Source organism: Caretta caretta, chromosome 4, assembly GCF_965140235.1.
Source record: "Caretta caretta isolate rCarCar2 chromosome 4, rCarCar1.hap1, whole genome shotgun sequence".
Lineage (NCBI taxonomy): Eukaryota > Metazoa > Chordata > Testudines > Cheloniidae > Caretta > Caretta caretta.
Window position 1 is genome coordinate 117544779 of NC_134209.1, and position 21868 is coordinate 117566646.

General features: G+C 41.3%; 1 protein-coding gene across 4 annotated transcripts in view; it reads right to left on the reverse strand.

The window, feature by feature from the left end:
- Positions 1-5900: 5900 nt before the first annotated feature.
- SLC34A2 (solute carrier family 34 member 2) overlaps positions 5901-21868 on the reverse strand; it is a 53196-nt gene continuing 37228 nt past the window's right edge. For all 4 annotated transcript variants that reach the window (XM_075127993.1, XM_048848687.2, XM_075127992.1 and 1 more), the window contains 4 exons: positions 20125-20292; positions 18602-18718; positions 18393-18517; positions 5901-8996 (listed from right to left, as the gene is read on the reverse strand). In XM_075127993.1, the coding sequence (XP_074984094.1) occupies positions 8415-8996; positions 18393-18517; positions 18602-18718; positions 20125-20292 (992 nt within the window). In that variant the 3' untranslated portion in view covers positions 5901-8414. The remainder of the gene's footprint in view (positions 8997-18392; positions 18518-18601; positions 18719-20124; positions 20293-21868) is intronic.

Below are 21868 nucleotides of genomic sequence, written 5' to 3' on the forward strand. Positions count from 1 at the left end.
AACACCATTAATTTGAGTTTGAATAGGGACTGGGAGTGGCTGGCTCACTACAAAAGCAGCTTTGCCTCTCCTGGAATTGACACCTCTTCATCTATTGTTGGGAGTGGACTACATCCACCCTGATCAAATTGGCCCTGTCAACACTGGTTCTCCACTTGTGAGGTGTCTCTTCATGTGTCAGTATATAATGCCTCCATTTGTAATTTTCACTTCATGCATCTGAAGAAGTGTTTATTTTATCCACGAAAGCCTATGCCCAAATAAATCTGTTAGTCTTTAAAGTGCCACCGGACTCCTCTTTGTTTCTGTTTACGTTGACTGTTCGCAGGCACGGCCCTCCACAGCTTCCATTGGCTGGGAACGTTGCTCCTGAGGCAAGGGTGGCCCTGCTGTTGCTCCTAAGAGGAAGAAGATGCCCCATGCTGCCTCTCTGGAAGGGGATCCCTATGCCACCACAATTCCAAGTGCAGGAGGGGGCAAAACCAAGGTCCCAGATTGCTTTAATCTGGCCTTGCCTTCCCTACAAACCTCAGTAGCTTTACTGAACAAGCTAGACCTGATTTTTTTTGGACTGCTCCCTCTGTGAGCATGGTGGTTAGTAATGCTTTTATATTGTCTTTTGGTTCATGTTCTATAAATTGTGCTGAGGAACAACCACCGCTGGGGCAAAGGGTGAGGGAGGGAATCGCTTATGATCATATAAATCACCTACTCTTCCATCTGGGATCATACAATATTCCTGTGGCAACTACAGCAACTTCTTCCATGGAAAAGTACTGGGAAAATACTTCATGCATTTTTAGCCTCTTTTCATGCAAAGTAGCAACCAGCAACAAGAAGGAGCCAGCACCAGGGACTAGATACACAAAGGCAGTTAGACGTTACAACACCCCACCAAGGAGTAGAATTCTCAGCTCTGAGTTAAGTTCCCAGGCTCCCTGCACAATGCATGGAGAAAATTAGGCTTGTGAGGAAGGAATCCTTAGAAACCCGCAATCCAACAGGGAAGCCACCAAAGCTAGCCAGGAATGAAATGCAAAGGAAAGGGGAGTGGCTTATAGCCCAAACTCAAATGGTATTTAGGCTTCTAACTTCCATTGATCAGGGCCTCAAGGTGACTAAATTGACAGGCAGAGGAAGGTGCTTCCCTCTGCTCAAGATAGTTGGGGTTGGTCCTGCTTTGAGCAGGGTCTAGGACTAGATGACCTCCTGAGGTCTCTTCCAACCCTAATCTTCTATGATTCTATGAGATCCTCAGCCATGAACCATCTCCTGGTGTTAAACACATATGCCAGGTCAGCTGCTTAAGTAACCCATGTCCTAGCAACTGAAAATCAGCAAGAGACACCTACTCTGTTATAGCCAGCAGGCCAGTAGTTAGGCCACTCACTCAGGATGTGAGAAACCTGGCTTCAAGCCTGATTTGGAACATGGACTTGACCACGCATCTGAGGTGAGTGCCCTACCGAGCAGGCTATTGGCTATTCTGGGGTAGGTCTCCCAGCTATTCACTGGGGCAGAGACTTGAACCTGGGTCTCTGTGAACAGGTTTCCCCTTCAGCTCCTAGAAACACTGGCTAGTAAGCCCTCTTTGTGAATTAAGCAGCACATAGAGTCTTGATTATTGTTTATGCGCCAGGCACAGCCCAGCATAGCAGCAGTTATGTAGAACCTCCCTCGCCTGCTCCCAGGCTCTGCCTTTTACACTGCTTGCTTTTTTCTCAGAGCTATCCAGCAAGTGAGCTAATTACTTCATTAGCTCCCCAGGCCCCCTACAGGTGCAAGTGATCCCTTCTGCCTTTCCAGACCCAAGCTACCTAAGTCCCTCATACACTAACTACACCTAGTACCCTGGCTGTTCTAAGTGACCAGGGTGCTTCCAAAGGGCTCAGTTTATAGCTGATAACAGCACCCTGTCACAGTCTCTCACGTACTAGCTGAGTGTTCTAACTACTGGGCTATAAAGCTGTGTCTGGTCATTTGATTATTTATACAAAGCGAAGTAACTTTAACAGGAGAGATTGAGCACCTTTCTGGCGCTAGCCCCTTACGACCAACTAGCTCTCCGTGGACAACAGCTTGAGAACTGATGCTCTGGGTCATAGTCAAATAGTAGAGGACTGAATTCTATCCTCAGTTACATGTGCACAGCTCCTGCTAAAGCCTATAGGAGTTGCACATTGCATAACCAAGGGCAGAATCTGGCCCATAAATTGTCCAGCTTGTAATTTATGCTTCTTGCATAGTGTAAACTAGCAGTAGTTACATGCTACTGTCATCTACTTTCAAAATATTATCTACTGCTGTAATTAAGTTGCTTGTTTATATACAGTGCAGGGCACTAATATATTAACTAGTGTATAGTGATTGGTGCCTGCAAGAAGTGTAAAAGATAATTATGAAAGTTTCACAAGGGCATGAGTAAAATTGAATGGTTTCAATATTGTCCTCCCTTCTGGTGTTCTGCTGTGTTGTAATACTGGGGTCTGATCTGCATTGTAAATCTACTTAGTCACTGCTCTAGTGAAAATCAGCATAATTACTATCCATGTGAGAAAAACACACCTTAGCTTCCCTGGTTATGGAGCATGTATTCCCCTTCAGAGTAAAGTGATGAAGGGAAGGCTACAATTCACAGAATATTCCCTATAAAAATACATTGCATGAGTTGATATGTACAGTAAAATGCCAGCCGGTCACATGGACAAAAATATTTATAGCAGTTGGCATTTGGTATGTCTAGAAATGCCCGCTGATAGAAACAAATCCCTATCAATGACATATTGAGGATGATATGGAGCACAGCATTGCTGCTTACTTACAGTACCTATATGGAAATGTGGACGGAGATTTTCTTCTGGTCTCCTTATGCTCTTAAATGTTGGCCGTGCCATCTGCAATATTCATATTTAGCACCCTTTGCTTACACACCTACCAAATCATGTGGATTTGTTCTCAGTATTATTCATTAACCATTCATTTTTTGTAGTAACGTAGAGTCAAATTTTCTGCTTTATAAATTGTCCCAGCTGTATTGACTTCAGTGGTCCTATATATTGTGCACATTTATTTTTACAAATATTCATTTCTTGCATGGTGCTTTACACATTTTTAATGTGAGTGTTTTGGGAGTTTTAAAATCGTATTCTAGCTGCACCTCCTACAGAAAACAATGACCTTGACCTTGGGTCACTTCTTTGGCCTTGCCTTCTCTAATATAACGTTAGAGCTGACTGAAAAACAGAAGTTCCATTTCTCAGGAAATTTCAACTTATCAAAACCTGTTTTGGTTCTGAATTGGCATAAGTCAACATTTCAAAATTTTCTGTGGTACAGAAATTCTGAAAAAAGTCAATTCAGAAATGGCAAAACACACAGTTTCAATAATGGCAAAACAACATAAAATAGTAAATTATACATTTAAATTCATGTTTAATAATAAAAATATAAACTAATCAAACTGAGATGGCTGAAGTGAATCATTTCAACACTTCCCCATCAAAAATGTTGTCAAATGCTAATCCTGCCCATGAATGTTTTGATTTCAACACAACTGCATTTTCCAGAAAACTCTCCAGTCAAAATTTTTTTTGACCAGCTCTAATAAACACATAGAAAGCATGTATATTTAAAAACAAAAAAAGTCTTCCAAAACAAAACACTGCACTGCAAGCACTATTTCCCCCAGGGAAAGGATGAGAAAGAGAATGAATGAGAATGCGACAGATAGTCACGTTGCTTAATGCACTTCTGGAAAGTGCTCTGATACTACTGTGATGAGTGCAGTATAAGAACAGATCTAGATTAGACTAAAAACAGTCATTTAACTATTTCCTTCCATGGTTGCCAATATGGAAATCAAGGAGAGAAATTAAGTAGTGGAGTGTTTAACCAGCAGTAGTGATAGTAGTGTGTTTAATTTCCCCTGGATTTTAAAATGTACTCAGTTTAATGCTCTGTTCTAGATATGAATACATTGTCAGGACACACTGGAAACTGAAGAAAGGGAAGGTAAACCTCCCAAATAATCCTGGTGAGAAGAAGGGTCCACTTGAAAGTGACAGCAAAGGAGCCAAAAGCTTAGAGATGAATGATGAACACTGTGGTCCAGATGCGGAGACAGATGAAAGAGGAGTACAGCAATGTGCAGAGATAAGAGCAGCAATGAGGAGTCCCTTGATGAACTTCATTCTAAGAGTCTTTAGATCCCTCTGCAGCACCTGCCTGAAGTTAAGTGTTTGCTTAAATGCTTTGCCAAAGTGAGGCTTCAGTGAACTTCCAGAATGGATTTGAAAATTGTTCACATAAGGTGGACAGCACAGGGATGGGCTTTACAAACCCCACGCTAAAGCAGAGACAAAGGAAGGGATGGAGCAATACTGGCCCAGAGAGGCCTTTCCCCCTCAGGCACTGTTGAGCATGCTCCAGGGAGAATACCAGGATAAAGAGCGTCAGCAGCCCCAGGTGGGGGGCCATTTCCTGGAGGAGCACTGCCCTGCAGCAACAGGAGAGGAAAGTTCTCCTAGGTGAACCTGACTGTGAATCTCCCCCCACCTCCCCAGCTGCTCTCCAGGAGGGAGGAGGAACCGTGGGCTAGGATTTGAGCAGGCGACAGGCATCAGCCCTAGACTGTGTGGGTTTGGAAATAAAGACTAATGCCACTGTGCCCATGCCCCAGACTGAGATGCAGTGGTAGTAGGAAGTGGCCCAGGGGAAAGCAAGCAAACAGGCTGGCCAAACTTAGGCCAGTGCATGCTGTTTAACTTTCAGGGCCCAGGGCATGGATCTGCTCCAGGGAAGGACTCAGGTCCCCTTTCCCACCCCAGAGCTATGCCTATAGCCTCAAGGAGGACAGGACGAGGGGTTACCATCAAAGGTCATTCCAGCTAACACCTCATCCAATGGCCAGGGATACCTGGAACAGGCAAAAAGGCTTAGGGTTGCCAACTTTCTAAAATTGAACAAAACCGAACACCCTTGCCCCACCCCTCCTCCTCCTCTTCCCCGAGGCCCCGCCCCTACCCCACCCCTTCTGAGGCCCTGTTCCCCACTCACTACATCCCCCCTCCCTCTGTCGCTCATTCTCCCCCACCCTCACTCACTCACTTTCACTGGGCAGGGGATTGGGGTGCAGGAGGGGGTGAGGGCTTCAGCTGGGGTGCAGGCTCTGGGGTGGGGTTGGCGATGAGAGATTTGAGTGCAAGAGGGGGCTCATGGCTGGGGCAGGGGGTTGGGGTGCGGACTCTGGGGTGGGGTCAGGGATGAGGGGCTTGGGGTGCGGGGGGGGCTCAGGGCTGGGACAAGGGGCTGGGGTGCAGGATGTGGGCTCCAGCCAGGCAGTGCTTACCTCAGGCAGCTCCCAGTCAGCGGCACAATGGGGCTAAGGCAGGCTCCCTGACTGCCCTGGCTCTGTGCACTCATGGAACTGGTGGCATGTCCTCTGGCCCTTTCACCTGGGGGCCACAGAGGCTCTGCACGCTGCCTACGTCCACAGGCTCCGCCCCCACAGCTCCCATTGGCCGCAGTTCCAGGCCAGTGGGAGCTGCGGTGCTGGCTCACTGGGTGGGGACCGCGCACAAAGCCCCCTGGCTGCCCCTGCACCTAGAAAGCACAGAGACATGCTGGCTGCTTCTGGGAGCTGCACTCTACTAGAGCAAGATGAACACTCATGCCCAGGTTACAAAGCCAATGGTACAGAATCCCAAAAGGTTGTATAATTGTATACAATATATATATATAATTGTATACAATGTATATATAAGTTGTATAATTTCCTCTAATTTAAAAAAATGATTTTTAGAAACCTTGTGGCTCAACAGTTACTCCTCACAGAAAATTCATAACTGGTTAGAAAAATAGATTTCAACATCCTTCTGTATTATAGACATAATATGAAGATATTTAGCTACACTGTAATCTTTATTTTAAGAACTCACCTCCTGCATTAGCAGCAAATCACAATGTAACTTAAACAATGGAGCCACTAACATGGCTCCACAATATGTAGTATACATAGTTACAAATACAATTTTTAAAAGCTATGTTATAAAATATACAGTGTGTCCTTTTTACATTATAGATAAACATTGCATAGTTTTCAAATATGGCATGTAAACAACTCAATCACATAAAGACATTTACGATATAACTTATGAAAATGCTGTACACTAGAACAATTATAAATTAAGTGTAAATAGCAATTATTAGAGTCTGGGAATGAATATGCTGGGACATGTGCTATCAGTTTTTAAGTAAATATCTCCACTGAAATCCATGAGTTCTGCTTAAAAATAAAGGCATGTGACACAACGTATATGAAGAGTGAAGAAGGATAAACAAGAACTGAATGTAGGACAGGAGAATAGTTACAACAAAGGAGCCTAGAGCGCTCATATGCCTAAACATAATTCCTCCAGTTCCTTTGTAGCAACTGCTTTCCCTAACCTACCCCTGGTGTTTTGATAGAGGGCTTGTTTAAGCTTTTATTTAAAACAAAGTGCCACTCTGTTAACTGACTAAGGAAAAGCAAGAAACTTCTTCTATTTTAAAGTTAGTCAATCAAAAATCTGACAGAATTTCACAAGAACATCTAGATATTATTCTAATGAGTCAAAAAGCTGAGAGTAGGAAATGCACATAAGCCGATAAAGACATGTGAGAGCACATCAGAAATATCAGCGGCAGAATAGAGATCTTGTTCATCTGAGAAGAGTGGTTCAAAGACAACAAAGTTCAACAAACATTAACATCAAGAAAACAGAAAAAGGAATGGGGTGGCTGGTCCTAACTCTGAGCTCTCTATTGAGATCCAGAGAAGCAGAGTTAGGCCTACATTGAGTCCTTTTGAAAATCCTATCTGGGCTAATAGATACAAATCGCAACTATGCTTAGCATCTTGTCATTGGCTCACAGTTACAGAAAAAATCAAAAGCTCAGCCTGAATAAAATTTAATATAGTATGAAAAAGCAGACTTTACACAACTTGTAAACATGTTAATTTAAAAATGTGAAGAACTTATTTTCACCCTCAAAATGTACATATTTACATAATAACTGAGTTCCACCTATTAAATTACATAACATTAAGAAAATAGGAAACTTGTTTCAGAAGTAAATCTATTTTAGCAGCACTGAGTAGCTATGCTACAATGAAAGGGTCTTGTCAGCATTTCCATTATAAGTCTCATTTATAACTCAGCTATAAAAACTAAAAATTAGCATAGAGCCAGGGTTGTAATTTTTCCATCCCTCATAACTGTCAACCTTCACACATTCCAACCCTCACCCACTGCATCTCCCATGATTTGGTCATTTTTAAATTACATAAAGCCAACAAAAGCGTACTGATTTTTGAAGGCTTTGCAGTACTCAGAATGGCTCATTCTGAAATGTTGCAGTTTGTCAGTCCATGATGTTGACTAGTCTTCACAGGCATTTACTAAAACATTAATACCCACAGAGAGTGAGGACAAGGGACTTCCCAGCATGTGCTGTATGATTACTTTACCTATGGATTTTTATTAGAGATTTGGATTCCTAATATGCACATGCATAATACCGATAGTACAAATTCACATCAGGCACTATGTTGATTCCAACTAAGTTGACACAGGCCATGCTGTAAATGGTTACAGTTAACACAGATTTTCTCTGCAGTAGATGTTAAAAGATTTCTTCAAGAACGTGTGATCTTAGCATAAACCCCACAGTAGGCATAATGCTGAAGTCCAAATTTCCTTGGACTTTTATTGCTCTAAATCCAATCTTTACCGCTATTTTAAAAGGCTGTTTTATGGTTTAGTAAAGAGGTTCCAGCAAGCCCTTCAGTAGGCACCCAATCCTTAACCGATTTATACTTTCAAAAGGCAAGTGCACCAGCAATTTAAAATTGTTACATGTTAGCCTTTAGCTGGAAGTCACAAAATACAGCATCTTAGCTCTCTAACATTACAGGAAATGAATATATGAAAACATTTTCATTCTTCTGATTTTTTGCCTCTTCCAGAAACTTTGTGGGATCATCGGGTGAGTGTGGTTTAATATCCCTGTAATTTGGAGAAAATGTTCTGCACATTCCAGAGTGGTTTTTTTAAGTTCATATCTCTCAACTCATTGGAGCCATTCTGCTAATGGGACTGCATAGCAATGTTTATTTGTTTGGTACTGCTGACCTTGAATTAATGTATCATATAGTAGATCCTCCAGATAAAAATCCAGCCTTAGCTTTTTACCTGATCTTAGACTTTCTGGGAACCCTGTAGAATTTGTTCTACTGCATTCCTTGATGAGTAGTATACCACTGGATACAAGAACCTAACAGAGATTTCATTCATTCCTCAGTATACTGCCCAAGCTGATTTTCAAGAGATTGATTGTCTTATACTGTATCTTTTCTATTACAGATTGATCCCCTCCTAGAAGGCTGTGTTGTCTGAGTAGGTTTTCTCATCACCAGCTGCTGGTTCTGTCTTTGTAACACAATTTTCTTCATCAGCCAATTCAACTGCGTTATCATAAACTGCCATAGCCTTTCCCTGCTTGTCTCTGGCCAGCTCATCTTCCGTCTTGTCTTTGCAGCATTTGCAGCACTTGTTGCAGAAGCAGTATCTCCCACAGAAGGAGAGTGCAGAAGTTATCACATTATCCCATGGCTTCAAAGAGTGTAACCACCTGGGAAGGAAATCCCAGTTTTGGAGCTTTGTAGGCAGTATATTTGGCCGTTTGGACTGCAGAACATTAATCACAATCACCACAATCAAAGCGAGTAGGATGGGACCACAAACACCCAGAAGGACCTGCCAGCCAGCTACCGACAAACCAAACACAGCCAACGGGATCAGGAAGAAGCAGAGGATTAGATAAAAAACAGCAAACCATCTGTACTTGGCTGTTATGTTCCCCAAGCTCTTTGCGAGGCGGATTGGTACCCGGGTGAAAGGTATTGGGTACCACAGAATAATCCCGGAAATATTGAAAAAAAAGTGACACAAAGCAATCTGAAAGCAAGCATATTTTGAACAGTTAGTTAGAGTGCCTTTAAATACTGTGTCCCAAATATCAACAAACCTATGATCTTCCTCAGAGTCTGTGTTCTGTCTTCCCTTGCTCCCCTCTTACTCTATTATCACACTTAGAGTTATGATTAGATTTAGGTTATAAGGTCTTGTCTATGCTCTGGGAAGCACTATGCACACTGTGGGTACTACATAATTAATAATAATGATTAAAAATCAAGATAATGTTTGGAAAATATCCAGCCTTCTGTGTGTTTTTGATGAGTCATCAACATAAGACAGCTAAGTTACATCTGACTTGGCCTAAGGGTCTAATTCCTTCCTCTCACACTAGCAAAATTCCCAATGAAATCAGGGCACCTACAACAAGAGTATGGGGTCAGGTCATTACAAGTGTACAATGGACAGCACATCCACATGCACAATGAGACACAGAGCTGGTCAGAGAAGCTCTGAGAGAACCAGATTCTGTTGGAATATGTGGTTTCATCAGCATCAAAATGCTTAATGAAACTGGGTCCATTTTGCCAGAATATCATTGCGGGGAGGGGGAGAAAGGTTTCAACAAATGTCCCATTTTGACATTTTTGGAACAAAACATTTTGATTTTTTGCTTTCAAACCACTTTTCATATCTAATTTTTTTTACTTTAATAAAAAATGCAAAAAGTTAAAATCAAAAAGAAACATTTCAAATGACCCAATATATTATTTTTCATTTCCCATTGTGGAGAATTTGGAAATTTTGGGTGTTTGCTCCGATTTGGAACAAAGCCAAAACTCAATATCTCGAAATCCTTCACAAAACAGAACTCTCATCCTCCACGCAGCTCTGCTGAGTAGTTCTACCATGCAGCCCTTCACCCCAGTGCTGCATGCTGGGGACAAAGCCAGTCAATTCAAACAACAAGCAATTTCTTTTTCAACTAAAAAAGATAAAAGTACAAATCAATGAGAAGGGCACACAAGTCTAATTTTTTAATGTGAAAAATGTGTGGCTTATAAGGAAATAAGGTGCTGCCTTTAGACTCCAGCAGTCTAATAAGTCAATTAGGACAAATGCAGAGTCCTCCACTTAGGAAGGAACAATCAGTTGCACACATACAAAATGGGAAATGACTGCCTCAGAAGGAGTACTGCAGAAAGGGATCTGGGGGTCATCGTGAATCACAAGTTAAATATGAGTCAACAGTGTAACGCTGTTGCAAAAAAAGCAAACATCCTTCTGGGATGTATTAGCAGGAGTACTGTAAGCAAGACCCAAGAAGTAATTATTCCGCTCTACTCCGCGCTGATTAGGCCTCAGCTGGAGTATTGTGTCCAGTTCTGGGCACCACATTTCAGCAAAGATGTGGACAAATTGGAGAAAGTCCCGAGAAGAGCGACAAAAATGATTCAAGGTCTAGAAAACATGACCTACAAGGGAAGATTGAAAAAATTGGGTTTGTTTAGTCTGGAGAAGAGAAGACTGAGAGGGGACATGATAACAGTTTTCAAGTACCTAAAAGGTTGCTATAAGGAGGAGGGAGAAAAATTGTTCCTCTTAACCTCTGAGGGTAAGACAAGAAGCAATGGGCTTAAATTGCAGCAAGGGCAGTTTAGGTTGGACATTAGGAAAAACTTCCTAAAATACAAAGGTTAAAGAAATTCTTGAGTGAACAGTTAGCAGCAGGTTTTGTGGGAGTGTGGCCTGAGAGGAGGCAATTTTGTGGTCTGGAGATGTAGTCTTGATTTTTGAATGTTTTGTTCCAGGCTTGTGGCGTGAGCCAGTGCTCATTCATATCCCTTAACAAAGGGATGGTGATGATCTAGTGGGCAAGGTTTAAAAGTCAGTCACTAGCTAACATTGGTAGAGCCCTGTGCAGATACAAAATTTATATCCCCAGATGTGGATATCCACGGATATAAAGCAGATATCCGCAGAGCTGCAGAGCTCTACCAGGAACTGCAGCGGCAAAAGCAGTAGCATGTCAGGCCGCCGCTCACAGGAGACAGTGCCCAGCCCCGGCAACTCCTCCAGCATGGCTGTACCACCCCCAACCCTGCCCATTGGGGTGGGCACCAGGCTCCCCAGCAGCTGTTCCTGATCATGCTAGTGTGTGCTAGCGGCTCACACACTTCCAAACAGGAGTCCCTTCCACACAGCAGTCTGCGTCTCTATAGATATCCATCCCCAGACATAAATTTTATATGGAATGGATCAAGGACAATTATGCTCAGCTCAGTAAGACACTTAATGAAGTGGAAACTCAGGTGATCTTCAGTGGAATACTTCCAGTCCCTAGAGAAGGCGAGTGAAGGCATGAAAAATAATGAAGATCAGCAGATGGCTCAAGGATTGGTATTATGAGGAAATTTGGGGATAACTGACCAGTAAGAGGCATTCACAGAAAGAAGACTCTTCTTGACTGATGAAATCCCCTTGAGTCCTGGGATATTAACATTCTGAGATCAAAACTGGCATGACTGATAAGAAGGGTTTTCAACTAGGAGAGAAGGTTGGAAGATACTCATTCAATCTCCACGCCTGGTTTCAATACACAGGACGAGGAAAATCAGCTAAATGAAGATATAGTCAGGGTTAAAGGAACACTAGAAAGTAAGAGTAGGGACAGCGAGGAGAAAGAAAGTACAAATGTTGATTGGAGTAGTAGTCAGGTAGGGGATACAGTTAGTTAAAGGACTATACCTAATCCAGCCAGAAAACTGGGTAAGGTCTGAAGAAAACAACTGAGATGCATCTACACAAATGCAATGAGTCTGGGTAATAAAATGGGAGGAACTGGCACGAGTGGTGCAAGAGGTCAAACTGAATATTATAGGGATTACAAAAACATGGTGGAATAGCACTCATCCCTGGAATACAGATATTGAAAGGTATGTGCTGTTTAGGAGAGAGAGAAATAAAGGTAAATGGAGAGGGGGGTAATGTACATAAATGATGCAGAAAACTGTAAAGGAATAAGTGACAATATGGATAAAACAAACTGGGTCAAAATCACTTGGGGGAAGGATTATAAAAGAGGTTCTATTGGGATAGTTTTATGGGTCTGCAATAGACCCCTTGTTTCAGACTTGGTTATGGACAGCAATATATTGAATAATGTAAGAGATAAATATTACTAAGAATTGTGTCATAAAGGGAGACTTTCAGTTCCCAGGTATAGATTGGAGAATAAATGCTATTAATATTGGTAGGGCCCACTTATTGCTGGATGTGATAGACGACAGTTTTCTTCAATAAATAGTTACTGAAATAACATGAGGTGATGCAATTTTAGACTTGGTTTTGGTAAGCAGTGAGGACATCTTGGTCATAGTGTTGGTCATAGAAAATAACCTTGGATGGAGTGATCATGAGTTGATTCGGTTTAAACTAAAAGAAAGGACAATCAAAACCAGGTAATCAGCTATGGTTTATGATTTCAAAAAGACAGTAAAGTAAGAAAATCCATTTATTCATGTCTGAATATCGGTGACATCATAGCAGAACTTTTAGAAGCCTTCATCATCCACTGCTGTCTTTGCACATTCAGAAACTGACCTTCCAGTGATCTGTCACATACCATGTATTCATCTCCTCACTGGTAGTTCCCTACTACGATGACCCTCCACTATTTCTTCCGCAACAACTTTTTCAAGGTTATTTCCATCTGCACGCCTAATGTGACCAAAGCACATAATTGTGCATCTGCTGATTTCCGACGTCTCCAATAAACATTTCCAACATAGACATTTGTCAAAGGACAGACTTTGGGAAATTAAGGGAATTAGTTAGAGAAGTCAACTGGACTGAAGAGCTCAAGGACTTAAATGTGGAGGAAGTTTTTGTATTCTTTAAATCAAGTAGACAAAAACTATCTGCAATTTGCATCCCAAGCAAGGGGGGAAAAGCAAGGGAAAGGCTCCAGGCACAACTGGATAAAAAACCACCTCAAAAAGCTTATAAGGAGTAAGCAGAGAGCCTACAGGGAATGGAAAAAAGGATTTATCAGCAAAGAAAACTATATTTTTGAGGTTAGAAAAATGTAGGGTAAAGTGTCAGTTGCTAAAAATCAAGTTGAATTAGCTCATCAAGAAAATTAAAATAAATAGTAAAAGGGTTTTTTAGTTATGAAAATAAAAGGAAAGATGAGGCTGGGCCACTATGCGGTGTGGAGGGGGTGGGGAGATTAAAAATCTAGGCATGGCCCAAAAACTAAATGAATATGTTGCCTCAGTTTTCAATAAGGATGATAATACAGAACAGGGACATGAAGGCAGTACGGCTGATGGAAATGAGCATATGGAATGGAGACTGTCACATTGCAGGTGAAAGAAAAACTTTAAGAGTTTAATGATCTAAAATTAGGGAGACAAGATAATTTCTATCCCAGAATACTGAAAAAACTGGCACATGAAATTGCTAGTCCAGTAGCAAAGATTTTAAATAAATCTATCTATTTGGCAGTAGTACCGTATGACTGGAGAATAGCTAGCATTGTTCCGATATTTAAGAAAGGGAAAATAAGTGATCCAGGAAATTACAGAGCTATTAGTCTGACCTATATGGTATGCAAGGTTTTAGAACAAACTGTGAAGGAAAGAATAATTAAATTCATGGAGGTAAATGGAAAAGGGGATGTAATGCAACATGGGTTTACCAAAAATAAAGTGTGCCAGACTAACCTGATTTATTTCTTTGAGAAGAGAACTGATTTTTTAGGTAAGGGAAATGCAACAGATCTAATACACTTGGACATCAGTAAAGCATCTGACATGGTACCACATGGAAAATTATTAGTTAAATTAGAGGTTTCAGAGTAACAGCCGTGTTAGTCTGTCTTTGCAAAAAGAAAAGGAGTACTTGTGGCACCTTAGAGACTAACCAATTTATCTGAGCATGAGCTTTCGTGAGCTACAGCTCACTTCATCGGATGCATCCGATGAAGTGAGCTGTAGCTCACGAAAGCTCATGCTCAAATAAATTGGTTAGTCTCTAAGGTGCCACAAGTACTCCTTTTCTTTTAGTTAAATTAGAGAAGATGAAGATTAGTACAAGGAACTGGCTAAAGGGGAGAAGGCAATAGGTTGTGCTGAAAGGTGAAATATCAGACTGCAGAGAGGTTACTAGTGGAGTTCCTCAAGGATTGGTGTTCAGGCCAATATTATTTAATATTTTTATTAATGACTTTGGCACAAAAAGTAGGAGTATGCTAATAAAATTTGCTGTTGATACAAAGGTGGGAGGTATTGGCAATACAGAGGAGGATCTGAATATTATGCAGGAAAACCTTGAAGACTGGAGTGATAGAAGTGGGATGGAATTCAATAGTACAAAGTGCAAAGTAGGGTCCAATAATAAGAATTTATGTTATAAATTCAGAGCTTATCAGTTAGAAGCAACAGAGACTAAGTGTATTGGTTGATCACAGGATAACTATGAGCCACCACCATGTATGTGGCTGCGAAAAAGGCAGATGCAATCCTAGGATGTATTAGGCAAGACTTTTCCAGTAGAGATAGAGAAGTATTAATGTCATTGTACAAAGTACTGGTAAAAACTCATCTGGAATACTGTGTAAAACTCTGGTCACCCATGTTCAAGAAAAATTAATTCAAACTGGAACAGGTGCAGAGAAGAGCTACTAGGATGACTGGAATATGGAGGGTCTATTTTATGAGAGGAGAATGGAAGAGCTTGTCTTGCGTGGCCTAGCAAAATGAAGTCTGAGAGGACATAAACACCAGGGAGGGTGAAGAGCTATTAAGTTTAAAGGACAGTGCTGGCACAAGAACATACGGGTATAAGCTGGCCATGAACAAATTAAGGCCAGAAATTTAAAGAAGGTTTCTAACTATCAAAGAGGTGAAATTCTGAAACAGCCTCGCAATAGGAGTTATGGAGCAAATAAGTTAATTAGTTTTGAGAGATGGATAAATTTATGAGTAGGATTGTATGATGGGGTTGCTCATGATGGCGGGGGGCCAAACTCAACAGCCCTGGGGGTCCCTTCCAGTTTATGTCTTCCGTCGGTCACCTGAAGGGGTGACCCCGACATATTCAGGGTTTTGTTTCTCCTTCCTCTGAAGCATCAGAGATGGGACACTGGACAGCTTATAGGTTTAAAAAAAAAAGTAAAAACTTTAGCCTGGTCAATTTACTCAATCAAAATCAGAAGTCTCTGGTGCTCACTACTTTGAACACCTTTTGCTTTAAGGTGGCACTGAGCATTCTCTCACTCGGGTGCTTGCTCACATGCTCAGCCTCTAGCTGATTGCCATACGTGAGGTTGGGAAGGAATTTTCTCCAAGGTTAGAGTGTGACTTTGGGTGGGTTTCCTTTGCAGGATGGAGTGCAGTTAACTTGCTGGGATCATCTCAATATGTTTCACTCAATCAATCCCTACTATGGCAAGGGCTTCCGGCATTGGTACACCTCAGTCTCCCCACTTCTCTGCCTGTGCCAGATACTAATTTAGTTTCTTGTGGGCTACAGAACTTTCATCTAATTTTGATTGTTGGGTTTAGCGTGGGGGTGTTGGGTGATGTTGGTGGCCTGTGATATACAGGAAGTCACACGACGAGGGCCAGGTCTACACTAAAAAGTTAAGTCAACCCATTTGTGTCACTCAGGAGTGTGAAAAAGCCACACGTAAGTCAGCCTAACCACCCCCTGTGGACAGTGTTAGGTTGACAGAATAATTCTTCTGTTAACCAAATTAATACCCCTCAGGGAGGTAGATTAACTACAGCAATGGGAGAAACCCTCCCATTGCCACAGCAAGTGTGTATGCTGCAGTGCTACGGCTGCTGTAGCGATTTAAGAGTGACATAGCCTAGATGATCTGGTGGTCCCTTCTGGCCTTAAACCCTACGACCTGCTTTCTAAAGCCTCAAGAAGGGGCTTGGGCAAAATAAGCCCAGTGTCTGCTGACCAAATCTGTAGATCCCTGCCCTTATCTTATTTCCCTTCAGTAATTGTTATTTGATTAAAACTAACACTTAAACTAGGGCTGTAGATTAATCACAGTTAACTCATGCAATTAACTAAAAAAATTAATTGTGATTAATCAGTTTTAATTGTACTGTTAAACAATAGAATACCAATTGAAATATATTAAATATTTTGGATGTTTTTCTACATTTTCATATAGTATTCTCTGTTGTAATTGAAATCAAAGTGTATATTGTTTATTACAAGTATTTGCACTGTAAAAATGATAAACAAAAGAAATAGCATTTTTCAATTCACCTCATACAAGCACTGTAGTGCAATCTCTTTGTTGTGAAAGTGCAACTTACAAATGTAGATTTTTTTTGTTACATAACTTCACTCAAAAACAAAAAAAATGTAAAACTTCAGAGCCTACAAGTCCATTCAGTCCTACTTCTTGTTTGTTTATATTTGCAAAAGATAATGCTGTCCACTTCTTGTTTACTACGTCACCTGAAAGTGAGAACAGGCATTTTCATGGCACTGTTGTAGCCGGTGTCAAAAGATATTTACATGCCAGATATGCTAAACATTCATATGTCCTTTCATGTTTCAGCCACCTTTCCAGAGGACATGCTTCCATGCTGATGACAGTCGTTAAAAAAAAATGCGTTAATTAAATTTGTTGCTGAACTCCGTGGGGGAGAATTGTATGTCCCCTGTTCTATTTTACCTGCATTCTGCCACATATTTCATGTTATAGCAATCTCCAATGATCACCCAACACATGTTGTTCATTTTAAGAACACTTTCACAGCAGATTTGACAAAACGCAAAGATAGCTACAGCACTCGAGCCAAGGTTTAAGAATCTGAAGTGCCTTCCAAAATCTGAGCGGGACGAAGTGTGGAGCATGCTTTCAGAAGTCTTAAAAGAGCACACTCTGATGCAGAAACTACAGAACCCGAACCACCAAAAAGAAAATCAACCTTCTGCTGGTGGCATCTGATTTAGATAATGAAAATGAACATGCGTCGCTCCACATTGCTTTGGATTGTTATCAAGCAGAAACCGTCATCAGCATGGATACATGTCCCCTGGAATGGTGGTTGAAGCATGAAGGGACATATGAATCTTTAGCACATCTGGCACGTAAATATCTTGCGAAGCTGGCTACCACAGTGCCATGAGAATGCTTATTCTCACTTTCAGGGGACATTATAAACAAGAAGCGGGCAGCATTATTTTCTGAAAATGTATATAAACTTGTCTGAGCGATTGGCTGAACAAGAAGTAGGACTGAGTGGATTTGCAGGCTCTAAAATTTGACATTGTTTTATTTTTGAATGCAGGTTTTTTATACATAATTCTACATTTGTAAATTCAACTTTCAAGATAAAGAGATTGTGCTACAGTACTTGTATTAGGTGAACTGAAAAATACTATTTCTTTTGGTTTTTTTACAGTGCAAATACTTGTAATTAATAATACATATAAAGTGAGCACTGTACACTTTGTATTCTGTGTGGTAGTTGAAATCAATAAATTTGAAAATGTAAGAAACTTCCAAAAATATTTAAATAAATGGTATTCTATTATTGCTTACCAGTGCGATTAATCGTGAGATTAATCACAATTAATTTTTTTAATTGCACCATTAATTGTGATTAATTTTTTAATCTCTTGACAGCCCTAATTCATACACATGGTTTTGTTTTTTAAAGGCTGTCATAAAATGATTAATTAACATGAGATCAACTTAACTGGACTTAGCCCAACTTGAGATTGCCGCTGCTTAATCTTGTGTGGAGGTAATAAAATGACTACTGTGGTTATTTCCCTGTTTTATATGTATGTCAATAACCCAGTCAGTTTATTAATTAGAGTTATTGAAATGCATTGATACTGGTTATAGAGAAGACCTCATTACCATTTTCCCCCTTGACGTAGAAAGGTAAATTCAGACATCACCATATACGTGGAAAATCATTTACCATTTTAAAATATAGGTTTCCAAACCTAGGCTCCTAAAATCAGCAGTGTGCTTTTCACAAGGGCTGAGCCAACAATGAAGTCAATGGGAGCTATGTGGTGTTCTGCATTTTTGAAAATAGGCCATCAGTGTAGATGTCTACATTCTGACTTCGGGAACCTAACTTCAGACTTTCATTTCTGAAAATCTATAAACAGAATCAAGACAATCTCAGGAAAGCCATTATATAACAGAATTCTGTGAACATTTAATGTACCTTTTTGCTCTGGCCTCAGTATGAGAGACTGATGAGTGACCCTTAATAACCTGAAGAGCTCAGGTTTGAAAGGCAATAGTCTGCTACTAGTATGGGATATTTGTACACCAGCATCATTAGAGCTAAATCCTCCTTATGCCTTAATCCTCCTTATTCTGGCAAAATTCTCACTGACTTCAATCTGTAAGTAATAATAAGCATGATTTATACTGACCTGTAATGAATATCTTAATGTACTGCCTGGACTTGCTAAAGCAGCAAGTATAGCCGTCGTGGTCGTACCAATGTTAGACCCCAACGTAAGGGGGTACGCTCGCTCGATGCTTACAACACCAATACCTAGAAGAAGAAAATAGGACTGAATATTTTGGACTGAAAAACATAAAATATGAGGCTTTCGAAATAAAAGACCAAAGAACTTACCAACAAGTGGCGTAATAGCAGATGTGAAAACAGAACTGCTTTGAACAACGAACGTCATACCAGCTCCAACAAGCATTGCCAGGTATCCGGTTACCCAAGAAAAAGGATATGGGAAATCTGAAAAATAAAAAAGGGAGGGCACGACTTTTAGAGTCACAAAATATTTGATGCTATATGTAATACAGATGTGAAAATATTATTATTATTATTTATTATTTATTAGATGTTAGAGCTATTTGGGGCAAGGACCATTTTTTGTTCTGTTAGTACAGCACCTAGGACAGCAAAGCCGTGGTCTTTGACTAGGGCTCCTAGGTGCTACCACAGTGCATATAATAATAGAAGCATTTCAATGGAGATCAACACAACATATAGGTGCCTTTCAAGTTATAAACTGAAACAACAAGGCCTACGGTTTCCAAATTTCAGTTGCCTCAATTTTGGCAGCTTTTCAAAAAGCACTGAGAACCCATTCTGTGAAAAATCAGGTCTCTTTAATGTGTCTCAAGTTGGAAACCCAAAAATCACTAATAACTTTCGAAAATATAGGCCTAAAGATCCTAATTAGAGAGATGATGCACCATGTTTCCCTGAAGCCTGCAGCTTTGCCAGTCAACTAAGAAATCAGGACTTCATCAGTTGTGAAGAGGTGAAATAAGAAACCCAGGAAACTGACCAGTTCCAAATTAGATGTAAACATGGGAACTGACTAATTTTTTTCCTGAGCTACTGGTGCCTTGTGCCCCAGAGGAAGGAAGGGCCAGCAGCAAGTCCTGTTTGTTTAACCTTCTCCCCATGCAGAGCACCATCTCTTCTTCCTCACTCAGACCTCTTTCAGGGCTGTGTCCCACTGCTAGTGGGGCCCACCCCGCTCCTCAGTCTAGAAAGCGAAAGGGGATGGTGGCAAAAGCTGCACCTGAGCGAATGTCCTAGCGCAAAGTGACTCCGTGCTAGAAATGCAGCTGGCTTTTTAATGAGACAGGTGGTCATAGGGATTGAAGCTGGCTGCTCAGTCAGGAGAGAGAGTGGTTCTTTTGGCTGTCATACCTCACTTAAGAAAAGGCTAGAGGGGTGTAGCAGGGCAAGGGAAAGAATGGTAGGAACTGGGGAGGGAAGGGAAAGCACCAAAAAAATTGTCCCTTTTTTCAACTAGCTCTAGCAGTAACATGAGGTGCAGGCCCCATGCCAGAGCAAGCAGTCAGCACTTCAGTGGTATTTACTGAGGATATATATCTACTAACCCCTAGGATTCTAACAGCTAATGATTATACAGTACATCAAAAACAGAGTCTGGACTTTGGTTTCTACAACTTAATCAGCCACACTTCACAAGTGAAACATTCACTCACCAATTTATAAAAAGAAACAAAAGAAACACACTGACAAGATGAAATATTATTCTAGAATTTCAGCTTCATATTGCTTTACTCATGCCATCACTTTGGATTGGCCAGTGCAAAGCGTCAGTACAGATGCTTATTGCCACAGTTATTCATAGTTATACAGAAACAACACATAGTTACCGGTATTGAGCGTCTTCTTGATAACTGAGGCCACTTGTCCTTTAAGCACAGAATTCAGTAACTTAACTATCAGCACCAAACAGATGCACAAAATTATCAAAGACCCTGCAAGCAGGATGAGACCGACAGCAAGATCAGCAAGATTTGTTCCTGCAAAGAGATGCTGGCCTAAAAAGGAAAAAGAAAGTCAAAGTCAGACTAGCCAGAATTTTATTTCTGTCACTAGGCCATACAGCTGTTCTTCCATAAATAGGCATGATGGCATCAATGTCAAAGGTAGCAAAGGTTTCAGAGTAACAGCCATGTTAGTCTGTATTCGCAAAAAGAAAAGGAGTACTTGTGGCACCTTAGAGACTAACCAATTTATTTGAGCATAAGCTTTCGTGAGCTACAGTTCACTTCATCGGATGCATGGTAGCAAAAAATCCTTACCTCACTGGCTGCCCAGTATAGGTGTTTTAGGGGTGGGGGGGGTGCGGATCTTCTATGGACAGGGCTATAAGATACACAGCATCCCCACACAAAGGGGCAGACACAGACAGAAACATACCCATGCATGGGTAGAGTATCTCCAGGCAACTTTGCGCAAGGGAGCGGTATGCAAAGGCAGGAGCAAATCTTAGTGTGTTCTCCATGGCAGGATGAGTGTGTCACCCCTTCTCTGCCAACTGGTACTCATATGCCAATGAAGATGATCAATCAAAATATCCAAGAAATCAGTCTTATAAAATAACCATAGGACCCTGTCACTGGACTAGTAAGGGGTGACATGACCTGGAAGACCTTCCGTGCTGATTTTAGGGCTCCTGGCAAGAGAGCTACGTGGGGTCTGAATGATGCGATGCTACCAAAAGTAAATTGGTCAATAACTCCAGAGGAGCTGGTCTGAATGTATGCAGCAGTCAAACTTCATTTTGCTTGTATCCCTTTATAATGATCTGTTGTTCACTTCACACAAAATAATCATAGAATCATAGAATATCAGGGTTGGAAGGGACCTCAGGAGGTCATCTAGTCCAACCCCCTGCTCAAAAGCAGGACCAATCCCCAATTAAATCATCCCAGCCAGGGCTTTGTCAAGCCTGACCTTAAAAACTTCTAAGGAAGGAGATTCCACCACCTCCCTAGGTAACGCATTCCAGTGTTTCACCACCCTCCTAGTGAAAAAGTTTTCCCTAATATCCAACCTAAACCTCCCCCACTGCAACTTGAGACCATTACTCCTTGTCCTGTCCTCATCTACCACTGAGAATAGTCTAGAACCATCCTCTCTGGAACCCCCTTTCAGGTAGTTGAAAGCAGCTATCAAATCTCCCCTCATTCTTCTCTTCTGCAGACTAAACAATCCCAGTTCCCTCAGCCTCTCCTCATAACTCATGTGTTCCAGACCCCTAATCATTTTTGTTGCCCTTCGCTGGACTCTTTCCAATTTCTCCACATCCTTCTTGTAGTGTGGGGCCCAAAACTGGACACAGTACTCCAGATGAGGCCTCACCAATGTCGAATAGAGGGGGACGATCACGTCCCTCGATCTGCTCGCTATGCCCCTACTTATACATCCCAAAATGCCATTGGCCTTCTTGGCAACAAGGGCACACTGCTGACTCATATCCAGCTTCTCGTCCACTGTCACCCTTAGGTCCTTTTCCGCAGAACTGCTGCCTAGCCATTCGGTCCCTAGTCTGTAGCTGTGCATTGGGTTCTTCCGTCCTAAGTGCAGGATCCTGCACTTATCCTTATTGAA